The sequence below is a fragment of the Sceloporus occidentalis genome, unplaced genomic scaffold, assembly GCF_023333645.1.
Source record: "Sceloporus occidentalis isolate IW3139 unplaced genomic scaffold, rSceOcc1.0.p SCAF_6, whole genome shotgun sequence".
Taxonomy (NCBI): domain Eukaryota; kingdom Metazoa; phylum Chordata; class Lepidosauria; order Squamata; family Phrynosomatidae; genus Sceloporus; species Sceloporus occidentalis.
Genome location: NW_028316986.1, coordinates 50,854,311 through 50,881,233, shown reverse-complemented (window position 1 = coordinate 50,881,233; position 26,923 = coordinate 50,854,311). Strand labels below are relative to the sequence as shown.

Below are 26,923 nucleotides of genomic sequence, written 5' to 3'. Positions count from 1 at the left end.
CATGATGACCAGCAGTTTGAATTGTACTCAGAAGGGAACCAGTAGCCAGTGAAGCTGTTTTAACAAGGGAGTTAAATGCTCCCTATAACTGCCCCTGATCAGCATTCTGGCCGCAGCACTTTGGACCTGCTGAAGTGTCTGAACAATCTTCAAGGACAGCCTGATGTAGAGTGCATTACAGTAGTCCAAATGGACTATTGTAGCCCAAATCAAGGCATGTGTCACCATAGCCAGACAATCTTTGAAGGCTTAGTCCTGATAAGGATAATTTAGGGGCTGACTTCTTGCTTAAATTAAAATTTTCCTCTTGTGAATCTAGAAAGAAACTGAGCTGGGCTGTGTTAGAAAATTTTAAAAGCTGTTTTATATCATTATGCTCACATAGCTTCAGCTACCCCATCACATGGGGCCTTAATGCTTAGTGTTCAAACTGTTGACCTGTATGCAGCTAGCAAAAAGCTGTCTACCTGGATATGAATTTTTAAATATATAATTAAGTGTTTTTATTTTAAAAGTGCACCTCAGACTCAAATCTGTAAATCTCTGTGTCATTAAAACATTAACATAATCATAGTTTTTGTTTTCTTCAGCATTTAGCTACATATTAAGTACACTGTTTATACCATTTTGTATAGATGACTCATCTAATGTGCTCTGTATGTGTGACTATGGAACAAAAGTATTCACTTAGAATCAATAAGGAAGATTATATTTTTAGTGCCAGCACTGGGTTGGGGAGCATTACCACATGCTATTGTTCAGCTATATCAGTTAATAATAATAAAAAAGCTTTGTGCATGTCACCATAACTCAAGGGAATCTAATTTGTGTCTTATTACAACAAACCTATCAAATTTACAATTATCTGCTTGGAAGACAGAATTGTGAAGATGACTTGTGTTGTCTGAGAAACTATTTCCAGTATTTTAAGAACCGTTTTTTTTCCTAATAATTGCTAATGAAGTGCACTTGACAAAAGCCTAAACAAAATTAGGCCTATCCAGACTGGTCCTGCAGTTCTCTTAATCAGATGTGACCAGAATTTAAGGTGGGTCCATTACTAATTCAGCCATTATTTATCTGGCCATGGTAACTGGGGAAGGGTTTTTGTTTGTTGGTTTTATTTTTTTTTTAAATAGGTTGAGGAGAATGAGGAGTGAGATAAAGCAACTGATAGGTCTTGTTAGCGTTGTTACACAGTGCGTGATTTGTCATGCTGACATTTTGCACCAGGATACCACCTCACAAGCGACAGGCAGCTGTGTGCAAACTGGAGAAATGCCTCTGTAATGTTTCCCCACCACCTCACAATTCTTTCCTTCTTTGTGACCCAACACCCCTTTGGGTTTTTAAAGGTCAGTAGCGGGGATGGATGTTAAATCACAGGCCAAGTGGATAGTTAAACAAGAATAAAAGTTTATTGTAATACAGACTAAGCAAAGGTAACTTTCACATGAAGTTGTTACTATGTCTTCTTTTGTTACATATATACAAGTCTGGTTTTAACTTTCCAATAATAACTCAGCCACACAGGCTATACTATCACTCCAGAAATTATGTAGCCCAAACCCCTCTTTCTGCGTCTGGCTACACTGAGTCTCTCCTCTCTAGACTCTCCAGAACTAATACTGTCCGTCTCTGGACCTAACAGACCCTTCCTTGGTCTATTATCAAAATACTGTTCTCTCAGTCTCTACTCCTAACTATCTCCCCCACTGAACTCCAGCTTCATCCCTCAGGATTCCAAACCCTAACTGACTCAACCCATCTGCCAAGTGGAATCTTTAAACTCCTCAGCCAGCACCTGATTGGCTAGTGGATTTCTGGCTTCTGATTGGCTGGTTTGTAAGTCAGTTCGTCACAGCCTCTTCCCTTCCAGAAGCTGACAAAAGAGACTCTAGCCAGATGTCTCTTCACGGGACTTTTATTCTTCAGAAATTCCACTATGTACAAGGCTATCTTACAACTCCAACACACCAACATCTACCATCTACTGTGACTCGCTGCAACCCACACTGTGACTTGAGGCACTCCCCTTTTATAGCCAGGGCTCCATGTGGCCTTTTGGCCCTGCCTCTTCCTCCTGTATCACAATGATCTCTGTCCCCTGCCCAGGGTGACTTTACACTTTTGCAGCCTTTTGCAGCATTTTACTGCACTTGGTGATGATCATCTCTGATGTCACTTCCCATGACTCAGAACTGGTGGGAAAATGCTTTGTCATCTTAGCTGACAGTGACCCTTTGTTGTCCAGTCACTATTTAATATCACATTGTGCATTTACTCAGGACTCTATATCCCAACAAGGTCTACCTTCTTATCTTAGCACAAAATTTACTAGGTGCCTTGAGGATAAGGTCTATAAAGCTAGGCAATGGATTAGATTAATTATTACAAAAGATAGGGGCTGCCCACTATCTGACCTCTTTGGACCTCACCAACAATACTGGCAAATTCCTCTCGTTCCTGGGTCTCAGGAACATTGCATTTGCCACACTTAGGGGGCTCTATAACTTCACTTGTATGTGCTTTTGCTTACATGGGGCTGTAGCCACCTTTCAAATATTAATGGATATTGTTCTCTGACCACTGCAGGATTATGCAGTGGCCTATATTGATGATATTATTATCCCATCATGGGAATCACAACTAGTTCATTTACAAGGGGTCCTATAGGCCCTCAGGCAACTGGGGCTCACAGACAACACCCCGCCCCATGCAAAATATCATGGGTGGAAAATAGGATAGACCACTCCCAGATATGGTAAAACAGTTGATCCAGTGGCCCAAATCATAGACCAAAAGAGAAATGCAACAGTTTTGGGGCTTGCAGGATATTATAGGAAATTCATTCCTTATTTTGCAGCCATAGCTGCTCCACTATTTGTCTTAATCAAGAAAAAAGTACAATAAGGAAAGAAAAGTACAATAAGGAAAATGAGAAGATCAGGCACTCCAAACATTGAAAGCTAAGTTATATCAAGCTCCCATATTGAAAGCAAGTGCTTTTTCCAAGTCTTTCATTCTGCCAAAAGATGCCTCCAAGTATGGTTGGGAGTAATCTTGGACCAACAAAGTTGGAGAGAGGAATAGCCCATATTGTATTAAATTCCCAGGAAAGATAATATTCTAATATAGAAAGAGAGGCCTTAGCTGTTAAGTGGGCTATCCACACTTTAAGACACTGTTTATGGGATTACCCTTTCATTTAGTAACTGACCATGCCCAATTGCAATGGTTGCATCACATGAAGCATACTAACCCACACCTAACCCAATGGTATCTTAGGCGGCAGCCGTATGCCTTTTCAGTCACCTCCATCAAAGGAATGAAGATGCCAGTGTGGACTACTTCTCTTGCCAAGATGAGGAAAGTGAAGAGTGGACTGATTTTCTCTTTGTGGAGGTGACATGTAATGGGTACACTTACCAAGAGAACTACTCTACAGCATACTGATGCCACTGGGACATGTGACAGCTGTATGGATGTGATGAGAAACAACTTATGAAGAAAGAATCCAAACACAGCAGCTTGGCTTTGATATAAGCTTGGAGGAAAAGGTGGGGCCATGCGGCAGTCCTTCGTAAGTCAGGGCACCAAGCAGAAGGGGAAGTAGGACTTAAGATAAATCCAAAGGCGATGATAGCTGTATTGTAGAAGAAGAAGAAGAAGAAGAAGAAGAAGAAGAAGAAGAAGAAGAAGCAGCAGCAGCAGCAGCAGCAGCAGCAGCTGACAGCCTTCTATCAGACCTTGAGAGCTTTGGGTGTATCTTGTAATGGGAGGCTCAACAGAATAGCGCAGCAAGCAAAAGACCCTGGTGGAATGAATAAAATCAGCTGTCTTTTGCAGGGAAAAGACTCTTAAAAGGGACGGCAGTGGAACTGTTAAATGCTAGCACCATCTAGCTGTCCTTGGGATTATAGCAGTCCAAACATAACAGTTTGAACTGAGATTGTATTATAATAGACTGGAGGGATTGGTGTCTATTGGTTCTCACTGAGATGAGGAGAGAAGGCTGTGTTACTTGGGTTTGAAGGGAATCTGTTTTAGAAAAAATGATTTGTCAACAATAAAGCATATAATCCACTGCCAAGAGTTGTCCAAGGCTTTGAGTAAACCACACAAACTGAGGCTTTTGATATTCCTCTCCCTATGAAGGGACAATATGTGATTTAATGCCAAAAGAAGACTTCAAATTTCTTCTTTAGTTAGTAACATATAAGTAATACAATATGTACTACAATATTTTGTGAGTTTAGCATTTGATCAAGCCAAACATGTACTTTAAATATGCATGCACGGTGTGCAAATCACTTTGCTTTTTTGAATTACAGTATTGAGATGTTAGCCATAAAGAAACAAGGAGAGGTGAAGCTGCTGTTTATAGCACCAGTAACCCAAAATGCCTGTCTCCAGTGTAAGTAGACCCATTTTCTTTTGTCAAACTTTTGCATTTGAGCAGATGGTTCATTCTAGAATAATAAAATACCTTTACCTATTCCCTTTAAAACAGTAATTCAAATAGCATACAATGCTTCTTGCACAAGGCTTATAGTGGCCTGTCATCATGTTACTTTTTAAATGTAGGAAATGGCAACCGATGACTTATGAAAACTATACTTGTAAGGCACAGTGACATAAAACTGCTATTATCAATCTACCACCTAAAGCACAACTTCACTTTTATTACTTATTTGCCTGGCTTCTAATCTTTAGTTTACAAATATGAACATTATGTAGATATTACAGGCAGCTAGTAATACATCTGATAAATAAACCCATATGTATGTACAGCTACTTGATCCAACTGAAAAGGCCAAATAAAAAAGATTAAATAATGTGGCTTGTGAAGCCTCTTACTGACCTGATTTGTTTGAAGGATTACCAGAATAAGAGATTCACTCTCTCACACAGGTTACTGTCAGAACGCAATTTAAATGTTTGTCCTTTAAAAAAGGTTAAACATGGCTGGTGAGCTAGTCAGTATCTATATAGTTTCTTAATGAGAAACTCCTGACTTTGGAGATGCCAAAAGACTCTTTCAGAGGTTTTGGACAGCTGTTACTTTTGAGAATGGGCATTGCATTGAAAACTTGTATTGTCTTTTGAGATGTCTGCTTTCCATTCAATGTGCAAATTGCCGTGTCAATAATAGTGCCATCCTGTTTCTTCCTTGATGCCATTTCCAGAGTAAAACTCTGTATAATTATCTGACTGAAAATGTTCCATTCTTGTACACTTTTGCTCACTCACACCAAGCATATCTACGTCTATCCATTCCATTTCTTGTTTTATAATTTCCAGTATTCCCTGAGTCATGCTTCTCACATTCCCTGCGCCTACTACATAGGTCAAGCAGCTTCAGACTTTTCTTTCACATCTGTGCGTGTCAGCTGCAGAACATCCTTTCAGCTAGAGTCCAGTTGTGTCCTTAGACATAGCACTACTAGTCCTCCACAAGCTTTCCCTAATAGTCCCAAACAACTAAAATATAAACAGATCTAAGATTCATTACTAATTTTGTTTAGTTAATTACTTTTTAATTTATATTATATTATATTATATATATATATATATATATATATATATATATATATCAGGACAATCAATACAGTAGCACAAATTTGTTTAATTTGACAGGCCAGCATAAACTAGAATGTTAACTTACTTTGTAAATTATCTTTATGTTACTGTATGTTTCACTGTGTTATGACATAAGTAAGGCACCTTAAATTATCATTCCAACGTTATTTTGATACAAATTGCTGATAAAGAAAGGTTGCAAGGTTTGTAAGGTAATCTTGCCTATAAGACAACAACACAGTTCAGCTCCTATGTAAGAGATCATAAACAGCAGGTACAAGCCACATAAGACTCTATAATCTCCCAAAAAATACTGTATGGAATTAGGAAAGTAAAAATTGTCACATATAAAACATAGCAATCAGCCTTTTGTTAGGGGATCAGGACATGAACAAACTGAATATGGAAGTAGAATATCAAGAAAAGATAGCGATGAACCTACTTGAAATCTCTAGCCTGTATTGTTAACTACACTCCTAAGTAAAAACAAAGCCCCAATATTAGAACTTACACCCTTGTAACACACAAACCAGAGTTTGAGCCTAGTTCTTTTTCTCCATGTGAACAATAATGGTTAGACAAAGTACCAAAAAAAACAACACATAGTGCAGTGTTTGATATTAGCTTAGATCCAGATCCAGATGCATGAAAAATCAGACTTCCCTGCTCCTTCTTCATCAAAAGAGATCCTCCAACCTTCCACATCTGCCATACAGAGGTTTGAAAGGCACTTCTAAATGGAACAATCTGTTGCGTGGAAGACTGAGGGGTAAGACAGGCCTCCCACAAAATCAGGCAGGACCAGCTATAAACAGAGCTCCCCCCACTCCTATGTATAATATTGTGGAAGGTGCTGCCAAGGAGAGAAGGGAGCAGAGAAGTTGCACCCATCAATCCTGTTGCAAACAGCTAGATAGGAAGAAATCACCAGGAAAAAAATCATTATCCAGAGAGAGGCCAGAACAGTCCGGCCAGAGAGAGGAGAAGGAGAGGAGCAGCTGGGCAGCCATATTGAGACCGTGTGCTTGTTGCTGAAGGGGCGGAGCTTCTGTGAGTCACATCTGTGAGTCACAAGGGGGCGGAGCTAGCAGACTAGCTTTATATACCACCTTCCAGAGCCTTCCAGAACAGTCCGGCCAGAGAGAGAAGAAGGAGAAGGAATTTTAATTTTCTTTAACTCAACAATTCTACTCAAGTGGCATCGGGTTAGAATCAGATATTGAAACAGAACCTTGCCTTTAAGTGTAAGATAGCAGCCAGGACATTCCTTTGAAGTAGTATTCCCAGTAGACTGACTGTTATAGTCATTACTAAAGACTTTGCAGTATGGACAACGAGGGATCTGCTGCAGTCACCTGCAACTCTTGTGGGATGTTTGTCTTCTTGCCTACAGAAGTGGAGAACTTCACATGCACCAAGTGCAAGTTGGTAGCACTCTTGGAGGAGAAAGTGCAGCAGCTGGAGTCCAGAGTAGCTACACTTCAGCATATTAGGGAAGAAGAGGATTTCCTGGACACAACAGAACTAACTATCTTGGATGAGTACCACACAAAGGAAGATACTAGGGTGGAAGAGGTCACTTGCCATACACAGGAGGCAGACAGCTGGAGGAATGTCACAAAGAGAAGTAAGCCAAGAAGGGACTGTTCTGGGAGCTTGCAGCTACAGAATCGATTCGAAGCTCTTTCCCTTATCAAGGAAGATGAAGAAGAGCAGCATGGACAGACTTCAGGGACAGAGCAGGGGAGCCTGAGAGTCCCACCCGAGGGAACAGTCGCTGCTAAGCCTCGGAGGAGGCATGTGGTTGTAGTGGGGGACTCCTTGCTGAGGGGTACAGAAGCAGTGATTTGTAGGCCTGACAAGATGTCTCGAGAGGTGTGTTGTCTTCCAGGTGCAAAGATCCGTGATGTGACAGAGAGACTGACAAGACTGGTCAAGCCTACTGACAAATACCCCTTCCTTTTGGTCCATGTGGGAACTAATGATACTGCAAGACACAGCCTTCAGGACATCAAAAGGGATTACGAGGCGCTTGGTAGGAAGCTGAAAGGAATGGATGTACAGGTTGTCATCTCGTCTCTTCTGCCAGTTGAAGGGCATGGTCCAGGAAAGGAGAGGAAAATAGCAGATGTGAACAACTGGCTCCGCAGATGGTGCCGCCGAGAAGGATTTGGATTCTTCGATCATGGGCTGCGGTTCCATGAGGAGGGACTTCTTGCAACGGATGTGTTGCATCTCACGCAAGTTGGAAGAAATGTTTTTGCCAACAGTCTCAAGAACTTGATCAGGAGGGCGTTAAACTGAGTTCCATGGGGAAGGGAGACAATATTAAGGAAGGCAAAAGGGATGGCGAAAATAGTCAAACTGACATAGAGGAAACAAGAAAAAAAGTGCAAGGACCCAACAGTGGGAGGCAAAAAAACTTGCACAGGCAGCAAGTAAAAGGGACCCATGGTCTGCGATGTCTCTACACTAATGCACAGAGCATGGGAAATAAGCAAGATGAACTCGAACTCCTAGTACAACAAAGCAAATATGATATAATAGGCATCACTGAAACCTGGTGGGATGAGTCTCATGATTGGAATGTGGAAATAGAGGGGTATAACCTTTTTAAGAGAAATAGGCCAAACAGGAAAGGAGGAGGAATAGCACTATATGTCAGAGATATTTACACCAGTGAAGAGATCCAGGACATCAATCCTGGAAGACAGGTGGAGAGCATCTGGATAAAAATTAAAGGGGAAGGAAACAACAAGGATGTTATGGTGGGAGTCTACTACAGACCCCCAAGTCAGACTGAGGAATTGGATGATATGTTTCTAGAACAGATGACCACACAGTCAGAAAGGAGAGATGTAGTAGTGATGGGTGACTTCAACTATCCTGATATTTGCTGGAAGTCAAACTCAGCAAAATCCTCAAGGTCTAGCAAATTCCTCACTTGCCTGGAAGACAATTTCATTGTCCAAAAGGTGGAAGAGGCAACAAGGGGGTCAGCTATTTTAGATCTGATCCTAACCAACAACGATGACTTGGTTAATGGGGTGCAAGTGGTGGGATCATTAGGTGGAAGTGACCATGTTCTCCTGGAGTTTGTAATACAGTGGAAAGGAGAAGCCAGGCATAGTCAAACACACATTCTAGACTTTAGGAGAGCGGATTTCAGTAAACTTAGAGAAGTATTGAGGGCGATTCCATGGTCAGAAATACTAAAAGATAAGGGAGTTCAGGACGGATGGCACTTTCTCAAAAGGGAGATACTGAAGGCACAATTTCAAACAGTTCCAGTGAAAAAGAAAAATGGGAGGTGTCTCAAGAAACCAGGATGGATGACTAAGGAACTTTCAACCGAGCTAAGTTTGAAACGGAACATGTATAAGAAATGGAAAAAGGGGGAAATCATGAAAAAGGAATTCAAAGAAATAGCAGGCATGTGTAGGGGTAAAGTCAGAAAAGCTAAAGCGCAGAATGAACTCAGACTTGCTAGAGAGGTTAAAGACAACAAAAAGGGCTTTTTTGGATATGTCCGCAGCAAAAGTAAGAAGAAGGAAATGGTAGGGCCACTGCGTCGAGAGGCTGGCAAAATGTTAACAGGGGACAGAGAAAAGGCAGAATTACTCAACACCTTCTTTGCCTCAGTGTTCTCAGAAAAGGAAAAGGGTGCTCAACCTGAGGATAATGGAGCAGAGGACAGAATAGGGGAATTTCAGCACAGAATAAGTAAAGAGATAGTAGAGGACTACCTTGTTAATCTAAATGAATTTAAGTCTCTGGGACCAGATGAACTCCATCCAAGGGTATTAAAAGAACTGGCAAATGTAATATCGGAGCCATTGGCAATAATCTTTGAAAGCTTCTGGAAAACAGGAGAGATCCCAGCAGACTGGCGGAGGGCAAACGTTGTCCCCATCTTCAAAAAGGGGAAAAAAGAGGATCCTAACAATTATCGTCCAGTTAGTCTGACGTCAATACCAGGAAAGATTCTGGAGCAGATCATTAAACAAAGAGTCTGTGAACATCTAGATGGCAATTCCATAATCACAAAAACTCAACATGGGTTTCAGAGAAACAAGTCATGCCAGACAAATCTAATCTCTTTCTTTGATAAAATTACTATTTTGGTAGATGAAGGGAATGCTGTGGATATAGTATATCTTGATTTCAGTAAGGCCTTTGACAAGGTTTCCCATGACATTCTTGCAAACAAGCTTGTAAAATGTGGACTAGACAAGGTAACTGTTACATGGATTTGTAACTGGTTGACCAGCCGAACCCAAAGGGTGCTCAACAATGGCTCCTTTTCATCCAGGAGAGAAGTGACCAGTGGGGTTCCACAGGGCTCTGTCCTGGGCCCAGTGCTATTCAACATCTTTATCAATGACCTGGATGACGGAATTGGGAGCATACTTATCAAATTTGCAGATGACACCAAATTAGGAGGAATGGCTAATACCCCAGAGGACAGGCTCAAGATCCAAAATGACCTGAATAGACTAGAAAGCTGGGCCAAAGCTAACAAAATGAAATTCAACACGGAGAAATGTAAGGTATTGCACTTAGGGCGGAAAAATAAAATGCACAGATATAGGATGGGTGACATCTGGCTGAATGAAACTACGTGTGAAAGGGATCTAGGAGTCCAAGTAGATCACAAGTTGAACATGAGTGAACAGTGTGATGCGGCAGCTAAAAAGGCCAATGCAATTTTAGGTTGCATCAATAAAAGTATAGTGTCTAGATCAAGAGAAGTAATAGTGCCACTGTATTCTGCTTTGGTCAGGCCCCACCTAGAATATTGTGTCCAGTTCTGGGCGCCACAATTCAGAAAGGACATTGAGAAACTGGAGCGTGTCCAAAGGAGGGCGACTAAAATGGTGAAGGGTCTGGAAACCATGTCCTATGAGGAACGACTTAGGGAGCTGCGGATGTTTAGCCTGGAGAAAAGAAGGTTAAGAGGTGATATGATAGCCCTGTTTAAATATTTGAAAGGATGTCATGTTGAAGAGGGAGCAAGCTTGTTTTCTGCTGCTCCACAGAACAGGACCTGGAACAATGGATGCAAGCTACAGGAAAAGAGATTCCACCTCAACATTAGGAAGAACTTCCTGACAGTAAGGGCTGTTCGACAGTGGAACAAACTCCCTCGGAGTGTAGTGGAGTCTCCTTCCTTGGAGGTCTTTAAACAGAGGCTGGATGGCCATCTGTCAGGGATGCTTTGATTTGGATTTCCTGCATGGCAGGGGGTTGGACTGGATGGCCCTTGTGGTCTCTTCCAACTCTATGATTCTATGATTCTATGATCCTGTTACACTTAACAAGCAAAACTAAGTTTCAAAATGTGCTAACACAAATTGTTCAGGATCACAAGGAATGTTAGAAGAAATTCTGAGAATATTGTACTGAAACAAGAATAAGAATTAGTCAATAAAAAAGAAGTTGCATCAACCAATTTTAGAACTATAACATTTATATGCTATTTTTGTCTATAGAAAGTGGTATTAGCATATCATTATTCTTCAGCAAAACCCAGCATTGTGCTTTCAAAGGGTAATTTACCATTTAATGTTTGCTATAAAAGAGACATTTAAGACTTTACAGCTTTAAACTGGGGGGGCTTTGCAGTATAAGGATTTCCTAGCAACACTGGGAACAGTGTGAAGCAAGCACACTTCCTCTTTTTTACATCAACAATCAACACAGAAGGCCAATAGAAGGCTACTTTTGGTAAGCAAGTGTCCAAGGATGAACATAAAAAGCTTTACCCATAAGCTGCAGTTTCATCGATAATCAATAATATGAAAGTCTAGCAACTAATTATTATTTTAAATAAGGGGAAAATAGTTACAGAGCCAGCACAGCTTGACAACTTCTAAGGTTGCACCAGGGTCACAATCTATTCCCTATGACCATATTGCCCCTACGGCAATAACTAACACTGCTAGATAATCATCTACTTCAGACAGAGATATAGTGGGATACTGGGATAGAAAATCATGCCGAAATATAACATGGCTGTTCTGTGAGAGGCAGGAACTTGTAAAGGTTAAACTCATTTTAAAAATATTAGATGTTTAAACCAGAGGACTACATATAATCCAACACATAGCTATGAAAATAGATTGTATAACAGAATTTTCAACAAAATTCTGTCATATACAGTGGAACCTCACCATACGCGGGGGATCCATTCCGGATCCTGCCGCATATGGCGATTTCCGCCTATGCTCGAGCCGCATTGTAAACAATGGGGCTCGTGCGCGGCGGCACAGGCGTGCGCAGAGTGCAACAGGCGCGTGCGCCCATTCAATTGAATGGGACGCGCCGCCCCTTCCGCCCCGTGGCTTGAGCGCGTATGCTCAAGGCCGCGTATGGCGAGTGTGCGTATGGCGAGGTTCCACTGTACTGTATACACATACCAAATTTCATCTGATGTAAAATGCTAGTTTATTGTACTAATATACTAGATTGTGTTAGAAAGATAGTAACAGTGTACAAACAATAAATTGGCAGTATAATTTCCTCCACTAAATTACTTACCTATCAGGCCTTTCTCAAGAGTAAAGGTTTTGTTGGTGAACATGCATTCAAAAGCCACAATATGGAAAACTTTGTTTACTGTGTTGTGTGTTCCAACTATTCTGATATACCTATAAAGAAAGGGAGGAAAAGATAAAAAGTTTTTTTAAATGACAAAGCACCATGGCTTGCAACATATGATTGCAATGTACCATATATAAGCAATGTGTGACATAATACTGAATAGATAGCAGTTATGCAGATGATCCTTAAGATATAGAGCCTTCCCTCCAGTCCATCTGCCTTGGTCCAGGCCTCAGAGGGAAAGATGAACTCCAGAACCTGATCCCTTTCCCCACAACCATTCCCTTCTCCTTTTATGTTTTGTCTTCTTAGATTGTAAGCCTGAGGGCAGGGAACCGTCTAATCAAAAGATTATATGTACAGTGCTGTGTAAATTTACAGCGCTATATAAATAAAGCTTAATAATAATAACTACTAAAGTACTTTCCTGAAGTCAATTAATACAGAATTTAGTATAATCTATAGAGTATGAAAAAGAGACTTGAGTAGAAGATATTTTCATGAGAAACAAAACATTCCAAGACTCATACTATATGAGCACCTGGCATTAGACCAAATGAAGGTGGTGATGATGATGATGAATTGAAAATTATTAGATTTTTAACTCAGGTTCTTGGGCAAAATCATCACAACTCACAACATACTACAAAATAAAATTATTGAAATAATTCAAGCACTGTTTCATTTGGAAATCATTAAAATAATGCAGAAAATAAGTCACTCCCCCAACAAACAGGACAGAAACAGGCGTCTGAAGACTAGTTTCACAATAAATATAGTAACTGTGTTGAAGTGGTCGCTGCAGAGATGTAAATGCAGCATAGGCGAGTAGAAAGTGGAGCCTTTTTGACAGAACTTTAAAACAAATCTTTATTATTTTCTTTGTACAGCAATACGGAATAGTATTTGATTTTCAAGCAAACAAAACTGTAGGGTATTTAATTCAACATCTTTAACATGTTTATTATACATCCAGATATCAAACTACGAAAAAAAGTGGTGTCCACAGACACAAAGAAATCTTACTATTTACAATTTTTTCATCATAATCAATGGTTCCATAACCAACTCAATAAATCAATCTCCCTTACCTATAAGAATGAACCACTCTCTTATCACAGCTTTCTTCTCATTCCACACTGTTAACTTCAATGCACACAATAGCTTCTGCACTTTGCATCCACTCTTGTACATGACTGGAAAATGCTATAGCTTATAAAAGCACGGTGGCTGCCCCCCCCAACAAAACAACTGCAGTTCTTGATGCCATATGGAATTCTACTTTGAGAGAGGGTTCCCCACCTTCAGAAACAGCTTTTGGAGCTTGTGAGAGACTACAGAGAAAGCATAGGTTAGAAAAGATCTTTTACAGATGCAGAAATCCAAGTATGGTCCCCTTTGGCTACAGAGCCCTTGTGGCTAAATGCTTATTAAAGTTATTTGAACAGTCCTGGATTTTGTTTAGCAAAGATACCTATGAACTTCACTCCTGACCTTATAGCATGCAATTCTGAACCAGTGTAAAGTCAGATGGAACACTTCTTGCTAACACTGGCCTATTCACCTTTTGTATTACCTCTGAGACTTCACTTTCTACAAACAAGCATTAACCTTGAATCAATCTGTTCCCCTCATCCTCCATGGGGAGCATGCAAGTTCAGAGGTTAATGAACAGCTGAAGTTACTAATAAAAGTTCTGAAAAATCCAACCAGAGTAGAACATTTCATCTCAATGGAACTGAAAAAGATAACTAGTAAAAAAATTATTGGAGGTGAATTTTCTGTCCGCCAAAATGGGAAAAAAAACCTTGCGTTATTGAATTGCCAAGTTTCCTCTCAGTAAGAGTGACATTTTAAGAGCAATCAGTGTGTCATTAATACCAGACCATAGCCCCAAAATCTGCCCAAAACAATCAAAGCAGTAAGCAGCATTTCTTAAGCAGGGACAGTATGCCAACTGTGTTACAAAGCAGAGCAAGGACTGACAGTGAAGCTGCATCTTACATCATTTTAAATCTAAAGGAGCCCTGGTGGTGCAGTGGTTAAATGCCTGTACTGCAGCCATTCACTCAAAACCACAAGGTTGCGAGTTCAAGACCAGCAAAAGGGCCCAAGCTCGACTCAGGCTTGCATCCTTCCGAGGACGCTAAAATGAGTACCCAGACTGTTGGGGGCAAATCAGCTTACTTGCTAATTAGCTTACTTGCTGTTCACCGCTATGATCTTTGGAATAGCGATATATAAATAAAACAAATTATTATTATTATTATTATTATTATTATTATTAAATTATTTCTTGAGAGTGAGAGTGACAGAAGATTAAACTAATCAGATGTTACTTTTGGGGGAGGGGGAGCAGCTGATGAGGGCACTGGACAAGTAAAGGCCCATGCCTTCACTGTTCCAGTGCCCTCACTGAATCTGCCCCCTAATCAAATGATAAGTGCTGAACTCTCTCACTCTGTGAGAAAGTCTTCAGAATCAGTAGGTGTATCTTGGCTTTGTAATCCATGGAAGTAACTTTTCTAGCCAATGGTACCAGTAGGAAAAAAAAAGAACACTGTTGCTCCTCCAAGGTACAAAGATAAAATGAGAAACAATGTAGCAGGGAGAGAAGGAAATAAATATGATAAAAAGGGAGGAGTTGCAGCACAAAGAAGAGCACAAGTGAGCTCTGTTTTCCCCTCCTTGTTTGTAAAGTTAGGGTTGTGAGATCCCTAAAACACGCCATGCTCGGTCCCCTCAAGCCTGAAAATGTCTCTAGGAACATTGCCATTTTTTACATTTACATTATGGAGCCTGTAATTTACTCTGGTTTACGGCAGACCTGCAGACAATGAAACGGGCTGCATGACAGCTACAGTACAGATAGAGTAGGTGTCACAACAAACATGATTAGAAATCAGCAAAATCTCTTTGATGTGCTTATTACGTAGCAGTGAAACACACGCACAAAATGAATCATATTACACTATTAAGACTGCATCATCAACTTATTCCAGGCAGTCTTTTTGGTAGAGACCTATAGAGAGCAGAAATAGAACCAATAGCTATCTGCTGTGAAAAATTTGGTAGGTACTCAGAACTTGAAACCACACTTATTACAGAGTCTAGGGAAGCGTCCAGTGTACTGTCTGGTCAGATTTTCTGGGATGAGTTTAGGTTTATCCAGCCTGACAATATGAATAAGACACTTGAATCAGGCTATCCCAACACATGTAAGCTTGACCCTTGCCCATCTTGGCTACTACGATGTAGCAGAGCAGATTGAGTGAGTGGGTTCAGAGGGTAGTAAATGCTTCACTTTGGCATTGCTTTGAAAGAGTGCCTACTGCTTTGAAGGAGGCTGTGATGCACTCTCTCCTGAAAAGGGCCTCCCTTGACCAAGAGTTAGAACTATCACATTATTGTAAATATCCATTTTCTAGCCAAGGTGCTTGAGCATGTGGTGGATGAGGCATCCTTCGAGGAAATAAATTATCTGCAACCATTTCAGGTGGGTTTCAGGCCAAGTTAAGATCTAAATTGCTACAAAAATACCTTAATTGCTCTGATATGACCTACTCAGGGGTAAAGCCTAGACCTACTGATCTTCTTGGATCTCTCAGCAACTTTTAAGGCTTATTGGTCTGACCAGACCAGCTCTGAAAGATGGGAGTAAGAATCATTGTTTTAATGCTGTTTTGCTCGTATCTATGCAACCAATTCTGTACAGTAGCACTGTGGAATGCCTGTTCAGCAGTAGGATGCTCTTCAATATCTATATAAAGCTGCTGGGTTGATGTACCTATGGGGTTACTTCTCCTTGTCAGTTGGGGCTGTGTAGGTGCTGTACTAGTGCCTGGATACTAAAATGGGCTGGATGAAGAGCAACGAACTGAAGCGGAATCATGGTAAGACAGAAGCACTCTGGATGGTAGTTTTTGGGTCCAGGAAATGGATACACAACCTGCCTTGGTTGGGGTTGAACTTCCCCTGAAGGAGCAAGTGTGTAGCTTAGTTAAGAGTACACTCTTACCTCGGGATATGAATGCGCCGGGATACGAAATTTTCGGGTTACGAAAAAAAAAAAATATTTCCGGGTTACGAAGGTTATTCCGGGTTACGAATAACCTTTTGGTGCTTTTCGGCGCTATTTCGCACCAAATCGCGGCTTCTCTCCATTAGCACCTATGGCTTTCTCGGCTTACGAAGACTTCCGGGTTACGAAAATGGCGGCGGAACGGATTAATTTCGTAACCCGAGGTAAGAGTGTATTCCTAGATCCATCATTGTCACTGTAGGCTCAAGGGGATTCTGTGGCTCAGAAAGGTTGGTTCTAGTTTCCACTGGTGTGCCAACTACAATCTTTTTGTATAGAAATAACCTAGCCACAGTAGTTTATGCAAAATTCAACCTAGATAATGAGGAAATCACATTAGTTAAGAAGTTCCTGTACCTAGGATCAAACACTGATCAGAATGGTGATAACAGTCAAGAAATAAAGAGACTAGGAATGGAAAGGCCAACTATAAAAGAATTAGACAAGATCCTGAAGAGTAAAGATGTACAACTGAATACTAAAGTTAGAATTGTCAAAGCCACTGTATGCCCCATCATCATGTATGGATGAGATAGTAAAGAAGGCAGACAGAAGGAAAATCAACATATCTGAGAAATATTGTTGGAGAAAAGTACTTAGGATACCATGGACAGCCAAAAAGATAAATAGATGGTTCCTTGAACAGATCAAGTTTGAACTCTCCCTGGAAGCCAAGATGATAAAGTTGAGGTTATTGTACTTTGGTTACATAATGAGAAGGTCACTAGAAAAGACAAAGGGGCTCAATGATCCTAAGGGGTGGCCTTTCCTCACCGGATCGGGGCCGTGGCAACTGCATACTGCACCCCCGATTTGGTCTTTCTGCAGCACAAAAAGAAGCCATAAAAAGCAGCTTTTTCCATGCTGTAGAAAGGGTGCCTTAGTGGCTTTTCAGCACTCCTTTGGTGCAGCACATTTAAATGCTGTGCCAACGGAGCACCATGATACCCCCTGCCATGCAGTTGGGTGCGCAGCGTGACGCCGACATGCGGGCAGCTGGTATGAGTATGTCGCATCCCCACACTGGTGTATAATGCTGGTCTGTACAAGCTCAATAATGCTAAGAAAACTAGAGGGTAGTAGAAAGAGAGGAAGAGTGCACGGCAGATGGATAGACTCAATTAGGGAGGTCACGGGCATGAAGTTTCAGGCCCTAAACAGAGCAGTGAAGGAAGGTGGCCATGAGTCGGGGTCAACATGAAAGCAGTTAACAATAACAACACCAAATGTGTGTGTAAACACAGACAAGAATCAAGTGAAACTGACAATAATGAAATACATTGTCCAGCATTCCCAACAGAGAATGATGGAGAAGTGTGGATTTGAAGTGGCATCCAGACAAGTTTTACAAGCATTGTGAGGTACCATTTTAATATTTCTGTTTATTAATCGTTCTAATAAGATACATATTCTAAGGGATTAACTGCCTTTTTCTGGAATTTAGAAAAGAATTTACTGAAGTCTGATATGCTGTTTGATCTTTGAAAATTTGCAACTGCATGTGTGTACTTAACTAAAGATAGATAGACAGTTGTGAAACTTCTCTAAATACTCTACAATTTTGGCTAATAAAAACAGAACAGAAAATATGATTTTTTTTGTTTCAGTCTACATATAAAAGGTTTAATTTAAATTAGAAATACACAAAGAGAGGTAACTGGAGTTGAGGTTGACAGTAATATATAAACATTGTACTACTTGTTATTTATAAAGAACATATAATGTGTAAATGCTAGCCAATGGCAAGATAGGCCTATAATCTAGTGATGATAAAAAAATATGTTAACAAGATAAAGATGACAAAGATTTACAGTATTCAAAAGTATAGTTCCATCAAATGAAACTGTAAGATATTAAGATGTGGGGATAACAATGGCTCCCAGAGAAAAATGCCTCGACCTGCAGCATTGCCCCAAGGCTGGAAACTGAAGATGGCTGTCTTTAAGAATTACTGTCATAGAAAAGTAATAAAATTACTTAATGGCAGTCATATGGTTATGCAAAACAGTGTGAGGAGAGCTAATTGGTTTAGAGCCTTCTGTTCCAGGTGATGGCAGAGGGACAAGCTCATCCCAGACTTCATGAAAAGTATGTATGAATGCTTGATTGAGATTTTAGGATTTCCTTCCATCTTTAAATGTCATTTTCAAATGCAAAGTCACTCTAAGATCCAAAACTGGAAAGGGCATGAAAGACAATAGTGTTTATATAATATCTGGAGGGGTCTTGCTGGGGGAGGAAAACAAGTGTGGATATTCTTCAGTATCTCCAAGGCCCTTCAGAGCAGCTCAAGCAGATGGAAGATAATTAAACCTTAAACTGGGCTGAAGATGGCAGATACAGAACAGATTGTTCATCTCTGATGAGAATTAACATTTTGGCAAGAATACTAACATAATCCATAGCATGCATTCTCTGTCACTTCATCAGCACTGCAGCACATACTGATGCTGTAAATCTCACAGAAAAAAACCATTGTATACTGCTATAAAAAAGAAACATACAGTAAAAATACGTGATACTTCCAATTTATTTTTTAACCATTGTTGGTTCCAGGCATCACCATGAAAAAACAGTAGAGCTGCAATGTAATTCCCTAAAATACTGAAGTCCAATTTATAATATTTCTTATTATTACTGGTATTTTATATTTGTTTTGCACAGAACCTGTTATAAAATAACACAAAGGCCAATCATCAAAGAAGGACAAAACTAAGATATGAAACTATTTCTCTTACCTCCCCTATTATAATCTCTATTATGGTAAGGTATTTAATAAAATATGTAAGGCATTATTTTTAAAAAATGAAAGAAAATGGAACACAAAACTGAGAAAGTCCTGTTCAAGCTTTAAGCTACCAACTGAGATAATAAATTAAACAGTGATCTCAGTGGCTAATTACGTTAATGTTTAGTTCATAAACCATCTTCAGATTTCACAAAGTCCACATTTGTTTAAGACACGTTTTTAAAAAATGTAGTATTAACTGCCTGCATTCAATCTGAAAGTTTTCTTGGTGAGAAAGGTGTCTCATTTTGAGATTCTGGTTTAGATTACTTCTCACAAAAAAAAAAAATCAACTGTGCTCTCATCTCATAATGTTACTGAACATTTAAGCATTGTATACTTCTATTTGCTTTCATTTTCCAAATTATGCTTACTACTGTCCCTGTAAAACAGGGCTGATCACCCTTTTATGTTCAGGGCTATATTACTCTTTGTAGAACTTCTGGTATATATGAGTAGTTTGGGATGGAAATTCAACAGTATTCATTTATTTATTCACTATCTCTCATACACACAAGAACATGTACATTATACTATATCCTTAGCTCCCACAACAAACCTCATCTGGAGAAAGGGTGCTTAGATAAATGTTCTTCCTCAGAATTGCCAACAGGACTGTTTGCTCCTGATATTAGTGGGAAAACAGGATTCTTGAACCGAATTATTATTATTATTATTAACCTTAATTTATAAAGCGCTGTAAATTTACACAGCGCTGTACATACAATCTTTTAATTAGGCGGTTCCCTGCCCTCAGGCTTACAATCTAAAAAGACACAACACAAAAGGAGAAGGGAGTGGTGGAGGGGAAGGGGATGAGGGCCAGCAGTTCTTCTCTACCTCCGAGGCCTGGACCAAGGCAGATGGACTGGAGGGAGGGCTTGGCTTCTTAACAGATGGGTAAACTTCTTCCAGGGAGGCCTGGAGTTAGCCTGCCTCTCTAGTAGGATAATACATATAAAATACATAGCAATACAGGAAATGATTCAATAAAACAGGAAACAAAAGAACATCAAATAGCAAGTGACAGTTATGCAATGCCTGGGAACGCTTCTCTGAACAGGTTGGTCTTCAACTCCGTTTTGAAGCTGGTTAAAGAAGTGATGGCTCTTGCTCGTGGGGGAAGAAGGTTCCAGGAGTGAGGGGCAGCGAGTGAAAAGGGGCGAATCCAAGATGGGGCAGAGGAAGTCCTGGGCTGGGACAGCAGACCTTGACTACCAGATGAATGAAGATGGTTGGAAGATACTGAAGGCTCTAGTCTCATATTCTCTAGAAACATACTGGGAAAGGGAACAGCAATCCCATTCAAGACTGTTGCTTCTTTCTGAACAAGAGAATATTTTCAAAGTAGGATAATAAATATAAATTTTTAAAGAAGACATTTACATTTTTCCCTAGCAAATTATTCATTCTTGTTTAGATGCAGGCTCTGATTCACACTTTAGGAACCAATGAAACTCCACCTGTAATCTTAACTTTAATAGTGAGTAATCCCCGCTAAACAAAGGGGCTAAACAGACAGGCAAAAAGAGGTGCTTTAAGGCTGACTTGAAGGTATGGTGTTTAGACGACATATGCCTTGAAGCCAGCAGGAAAGTGCCCTCTAGGCGCCTTATGCAGAGAAAAGCCATTTCAAAAAGCACCAGCTTTTTCATGCTTCTTCTTGGCTTGAAGCCATATCATGTGGTCATGACATGAGCACTCCAGCTGCCTTGGGAGCTGGCAGTGCAGTTGGTGGGATTTCAATGTGGCTTCAGAAAAGGCAGCTTTAAGCCACTTTTTCCTGCCCATCTGTTTTGCCCCTTAGTTGGATTCCCCCCACCCCCAGTAAACATGTAATGCAATAGAACTTAGACATGGGCGGCTACATTTGTTCACAGATGAAAAATTCTACATTTTTAATTGTCAACAGTATGTGTGACTGGTGGAATAAACAGTTTTACGAGGCATGCTAGGTGCAATCATTTGCAAACTAGTTCAAGAATTTGCCAAGGCTGAAGGATATTCCAGTACAGTTGGTTTGAAAAACTATCCCTTGCTGCATGAGCAGTTTACTTAATTGTTAAATCAAAGCTGAAGAAAATAATCAAAATGAACAACAATTTGTGCAGAGTTGTCCACCAAACATGTTTCCCTATAATAGGAATGGCTAACTTTTGAATATATAGAATCACAGATTTGGAAGAGACCTCAAGGGCCATCCAGTCCAATATCCTGTCATGCAGGAACACAGAATCAAAGCAGCCCTGACAGATGGCCATCTGGCCTCTGTTTAAAAATATCCAAAGAAGAAGATCATCACTCTCTGAGGCAGCATGCTCCTGTCTCAACTAACTATTTAGTACAGTATTATTTTTTCTGTATCAGTTGAGCTATGTCCAATTGGAACTAACAAATATTTCCCACTACACTTCTCCACTACAATGCTACAATGCGCATTCCTCACGATCATACATATACATTCAAAAACATACAGGATCCACTAAGTAGCAAGACTAGAATTCAGCAGTATTTTGACTTCAGTGTGGTTGCTGTGCTCTACTTAATCAACACTTTTGTCTCAGCATCGCCATCTCATAACCTGCAGACATAGGTTTACTTACTTAACTGCTATTCAAAATTAATTATCACATTTACTATTTACTTGGAAAGCAATAAAAGGAGCTGCCAACCAGATTATTTATACACACACACACACATCAGAAACAGCTTTTAAAGTGCTAGGATCTCTTGGGGTGCCAATAACAGTAGGTTTTCTAAGCTGGCATCAGGGTGGGCTAAATTATCTTTAAATTCACTTTTAGCTCTATGATTCTTAATAGTAAGTAGTAGTATAATGAGAAGCTTCTTTGTAAAATTGCTTATTCCAATTTGAAAGACAGGATAGTACAGTCACTCCTCCTTGAATATATGCTGGGGGCGACCTCCGCTATTTACAATGGTGTGCACAGCCGGGCCATGCACATGGCAGCATGCCCCATTCAAGCCTATGGGGTTGAGCCTCCGTTTTCATGGGGGGGTGGGGGGTCTGGAATGGATCCCTGTGAAAACGGAGGGCCAACTATATATACAGTGCAACCACGCTATAGGCAGGTGCTTGATACGCGGCTTCCTGCTTATGTGGAAGCCGCACGGTGGGTCAGTGAATGGCATGTGCACCCACAGCACGCCCTCTCTCCCGTGCTGCGAGCACAAGCCCCATTCAATTGAATGGGACTCAAGCTTATGCTTGAACGATCCCCCGAGTATGCCAAGGGACCACTGTGCTATCACTTTCTCCTTTCCAAATAAGTGGATACTAAGATGGAATTTTGTTACTTCAGTCTATGAGGCAGAACTGCAGAAAAAGAGATTCCACCTCAACATTTGGAGGAACTTCCTGACAGTAAAGACTGTTCGACACTAGAAAAATGAAACCAAGACTGCGGGCATTCTGGACCGGCCTTCAACAGAAACAAAAAAGGAGTATTGAAGGGTGGACTTAGGTGGAAAGAAAAGAAGCTCTGTCTTGGGCATGTTGAGCTTCAAACACCAATGGTGCATCCACTGAGGGACAGCTGTAAGACAAGATGAAACTTGCTGTTTAAGCCCTGGAGAAAGGTCAGGGGTGGAAAGATACAGCTTAGTGTCAACAGCGTAAAGATGATAGGAAAAACCAAAAGAGATGATAAGTTTTCCTAGGGACAATGTGTAGAGAGAAAACAAAAGAGGACTCAAAACTGAGCCCTGAGGAACTCCAACAGATAAGGAAACAGAGGACGAGGTCTGATCACCCGTGACCACTGCAAAAGATCTATCTGACAAATAGAATCTAAACCAGTGAAGAACAGTGTCCGAGAACCCAAGGTCAGAAATTATGTCAACTAGAAGACTGTGATCAATGGTGTCAAAGGCCACAGGCAAATGAAGAAGAATGAAAACAGAGTAAAGGCCATTAGACTTGGCCTATAAAAGATCCTCCAACATTTTAGTGAGAGCCGTCTCTGTAGAATGCCATGGGTGGAAACCGGACCAAAAGGGACTGAGAATGGAATTGGCTTCAAGAAACTCAAGGCAGCGAGAATAAATGACTTGTTCCAAAACCTTAGAAAGTAAAGGAAGAAGAGAAATCAGACGATAGCTAGACGATGAAGAGGGATCAAGAGATGGTTTTTTCAGAATAGGGGAAACTAAAGCATGTTTAAAGATCGTAGGGAAAGAACCCACAGAGAGAGAGAGATTAAAGATATAGAGAAGAGAGGGTAGAAAAGAGTATTGATGAGGAAGGTCTGCAACAAAGGTATAATTGCATTCAGCTGAACCTAGCAACAAAGCTTCTTGCCTAGATATGGTAAGATTGTACAGCTTTGCAACTATAATAAAATGAATACTGTCACATTTCTGGTGTCAAACATCCACAATATGGAAAGTTTATAAATGAAGAGATAGGTTCATCCCTGCCCCCCCCCCCCACCTTAAACACACTTACAGATTTCATTTGCTGTACAAGGAAATAGCTCCTTAAGGTGTCAGTAAGAATATTATTATTACAAAGAAGCAGTATCAGTCCTCTTCAAAAGGTTGGATGAATGTTCTTTCCTGAATCCCAAGACCACCAGCATATAATGTCAATACAGTGGCAACAGAAAAAATAGTTGCTTGCCTGTTGTGTAGAACAGTAAAGTAAGTGTACAGTAAAGGAGAAAACCAAAATTGCATCTAAAATAAATCAAACATGGAGCCCAATCCTGAACTGAAGAAATCTGGATGAATTGCATTTATAACTCTCAGTAGGAGATGGTCGGTGTCACACCAGTCTGAACTGCTTTTCTACTCCTATGCTAGACTGAAAAACAAACTGTTTTATGGGAACAACTGATACTGAAAAAACTGTTCCTGGACTGTTTTACTCCTGTTTTAAACTGGGGTGGTGATGGTGGTCATATATTTCTTCTGATGCTACAGCACAAAGGAAGCTAACCTACAATGTGAAGTGGCACAAAACCTAAGAATAGTTTTGTCATATTAGCTGTTTGTATAACCTATCAATGGTTCTTTTGAGAAAAGGTAAGTTGAGATAAGGTGGATTTGGAAGAGAAAGAAAAAAAACTGCTGAGCAAATCGCATCCTATTCCCATGAGCAGTTGAAAAATCTTTAAAATTTAATTTCATTTAGAACATTTTCTATTATCCACAGAAATACATTACTATAGATACCACAGCTACCTTTCACTTGAAACATCACTTGAAATTTTATTATTTCTGTTGGTAAATATTTGATTTGAACAACCACTGTTACCTAATGCACCCCACATTCAATTATAAACATTATAAAGACTAGTTAGTACCACGACTGAAAGGATGTCTGCCGAGCAGTAGTTGTACATTCTCTCTCTCCCCTCCCCTCTGTATTTGCATTATAATTCACAGGGTCAAATGTATACCAGAATTGCTGTACATGAGATGTCTACTCTAATTCCCAAAGAGAAAACAGAGACAAATATTACACAAAGGATTTTTATATCTTGTTGCATTATTCATTAAAAGTAACTATAATTTTGACCCCCCAAAAAACCAACAAAAGGAACTATAATTTTGACTCCCTTCCCAAAAACCCCCCTCAGTAATTAATAACTTCAATCAATGCATCTAAACAGAGAAGAGGAATGCCAAATTACATTCAAACGTATTTTTCCATAAAAAATGGTAACATTTTTTTAAGTGCAAGCAGGGTTCAAGAAAGATCTACATTGGGACCACATTGCAAACATATGATGACTAATGGAATGCATCAAGGCATTCCAAAAGAAAATCAACATGTGATTTATAGACTATCCAAGGGTTTCCAACCTGTTTTTCGAGGAGCCCTTAGGGCTCGGCATGCACTTCCCAGGTGCTCCGTAGTGACTCCAGGAAAATGAAAGAAATAAAAATGAATGAAATTAAAGAAGAAGACTATATTCTTATACATATTCCTAAACACCATTAACTTGTCAGACATAGAGTAGGCCTCTTAGTGGCTCCGCCCTAGAAATAAGGGCTCCACAAGTCAAAAACCCCTGCTATAGACTATTGGACTGCATCAATCACGAAACGCTACGGGACTCTCTAAAAGACATGGGAGTCCCACTGCATTTGATAATTCTGATGAAACATTGGTACTCAGGACAAGAGGCCACTTTTAGAATAGAATATGGAGAAATAGAATGGTTCCCAATTGGCTAAGGGGTCAGGCAAGGGTGCATTTTATCATCCTACTTGTTCAACTTTTACGCAAAAAACATCAAAGAGCAGATTTAGGGTCAGAAGGAGGAGGGGTAAAGACAGGAGGAAGGAACATCAACAAGCTAAGATATGTGGATGATACCATATTATTAGCAGAAAACATTGGCGGGGTACAGACTGCCAGAAAGAGGCGCCAGGGAGGCGCTTCTCTTTGCTGCACAGGAGTGCCGCAGCATACAAATTGCACGGTGCTGCTGCGCAGCAGAAAGAGCTCCAAAAAGCAGCTCCTTTTTGTGGCACCGCAAAGCGCCAGAGACGGCACAGTTACGTCAAAGCTGTGCAGTGCTGTTTGGAGGCGGTGCAGTTGTGACATCATTGTTACACATGCCGTCTGTATGGTGCTGTGTAATGGCGGCACGTGCACGACGTGCTAGGGTTGCGGGGCGTGTGCACACGCCGCCCCGAGGCAATCCTACCACATCATGGACACGCCGCAAAGGGCTCATCTGTACAGGGCCATTATACACTTGAAACAATTGCTAAAGAAGATCAAAGAAGGAAGTGCAAAGGCAGCCTTGTTATTGAACATAAAGAAAACAAAAATAATGACCACAACAATGGGGAAATCAAAATAGTTAAATACAGTTGGCCCTTCTTATACACTGATTTTTTTATACATGGATTCGAACATCCATGGTTTGAAAATGTTAAAAAAAAGTATACATTTCAAATATCAAACCTTGATTTTCCATTTTTTATAAGGGACACCATTTGCTATGTCATTATATTTAATGGGACTTGAGCATCCATGGATTTTGTTATCCACAGGGGATCTTGGAACCAAACCCCAGCATATAATAAGGGTCCACTGTATTTCTCTTCTCTTGGATCAAATATTTATCATAACAGAGACTGTAGTCAAAATAAGAAGTCAGCTAGGAATGGGAAGGGCAGCAATCTAGATGAAGAACTAGACAAGATCCTAAAGAATTGAGCACTAAAGTTAGAATCATCCAAGCCACGATATTCTCCATCATTATGTACAGATGTGAACTGAACAGTGAAAAAAGCAGATAAAAAAAAATTGAGAAGTGGTGCTGGAGAAAAATGTTGAGGATATGTGGACAGCCAAAAGGACAAATAAATGGGTCCTTGAACAGATCAAACCTGAAATACCCCTGGGAGACAAGGTTATCAAACGGAGCTGTTGTACTTTGGCCATATCATGAGAAGGCAATACTCATTAGAAAAGACAATGATGCTAGAAAAGGTGGCGGGTAGTAGACAGAGAGGAAGACCACACACCAGATGGCTAGACTCAGTTAGGGTGGTCATAGGCATGAATCTACAAGATTTAAGCAGAGCAGTGGAAGACTTGGGGGGGTCTGGGAGATGTCTCATCCACAGGGTTGCCACGAGTGAAGGTTGTCTCAAGGACAGTAAACAACAACAACAACATTTGAAGGAATATATTACCTGCACCATATTGCTGAAAGACTATTTAAAATCAATCAACATTCACATTTTGATAATTAACTATCCTTAGTTTATAGAGATGTTGATGCTATACATCTGCATCATGTACAGACCAATACACAAGGACATTAAAAGGCAATTGTGAATTTGTTTTCCAATGAAAAAGAAAATAGTCTCATTCAGCACCA

General features: G+C 40.3%; 1 protein-coding gene across 5 annotated transcripts in view; it reads right to left on the bottom strand.

Annotated features, from left to right (window-relative positions):
* Nucleotides 1–26,923, bottom strand: part of BTBD9 (BTB domain containing 9) — a 302,994-nt gene that overhangs the window by 174,384 nt on the left and 101,687 nt on the right. For all 5 annotated transcript variants that reach the window (XM_089529595.1, XM_089529597.1, XM_089529598.1 and 2 more), the window contains one exon: nt 12,124–12,233. In XM_089529595.1, the coding sequence (XP_089385721.1) occupies nt 12,124–12,233 (110 nt within the window). The remainder of the gene's footprint in view (nt 1–12,123; nt 12,234–26,923) is intronic.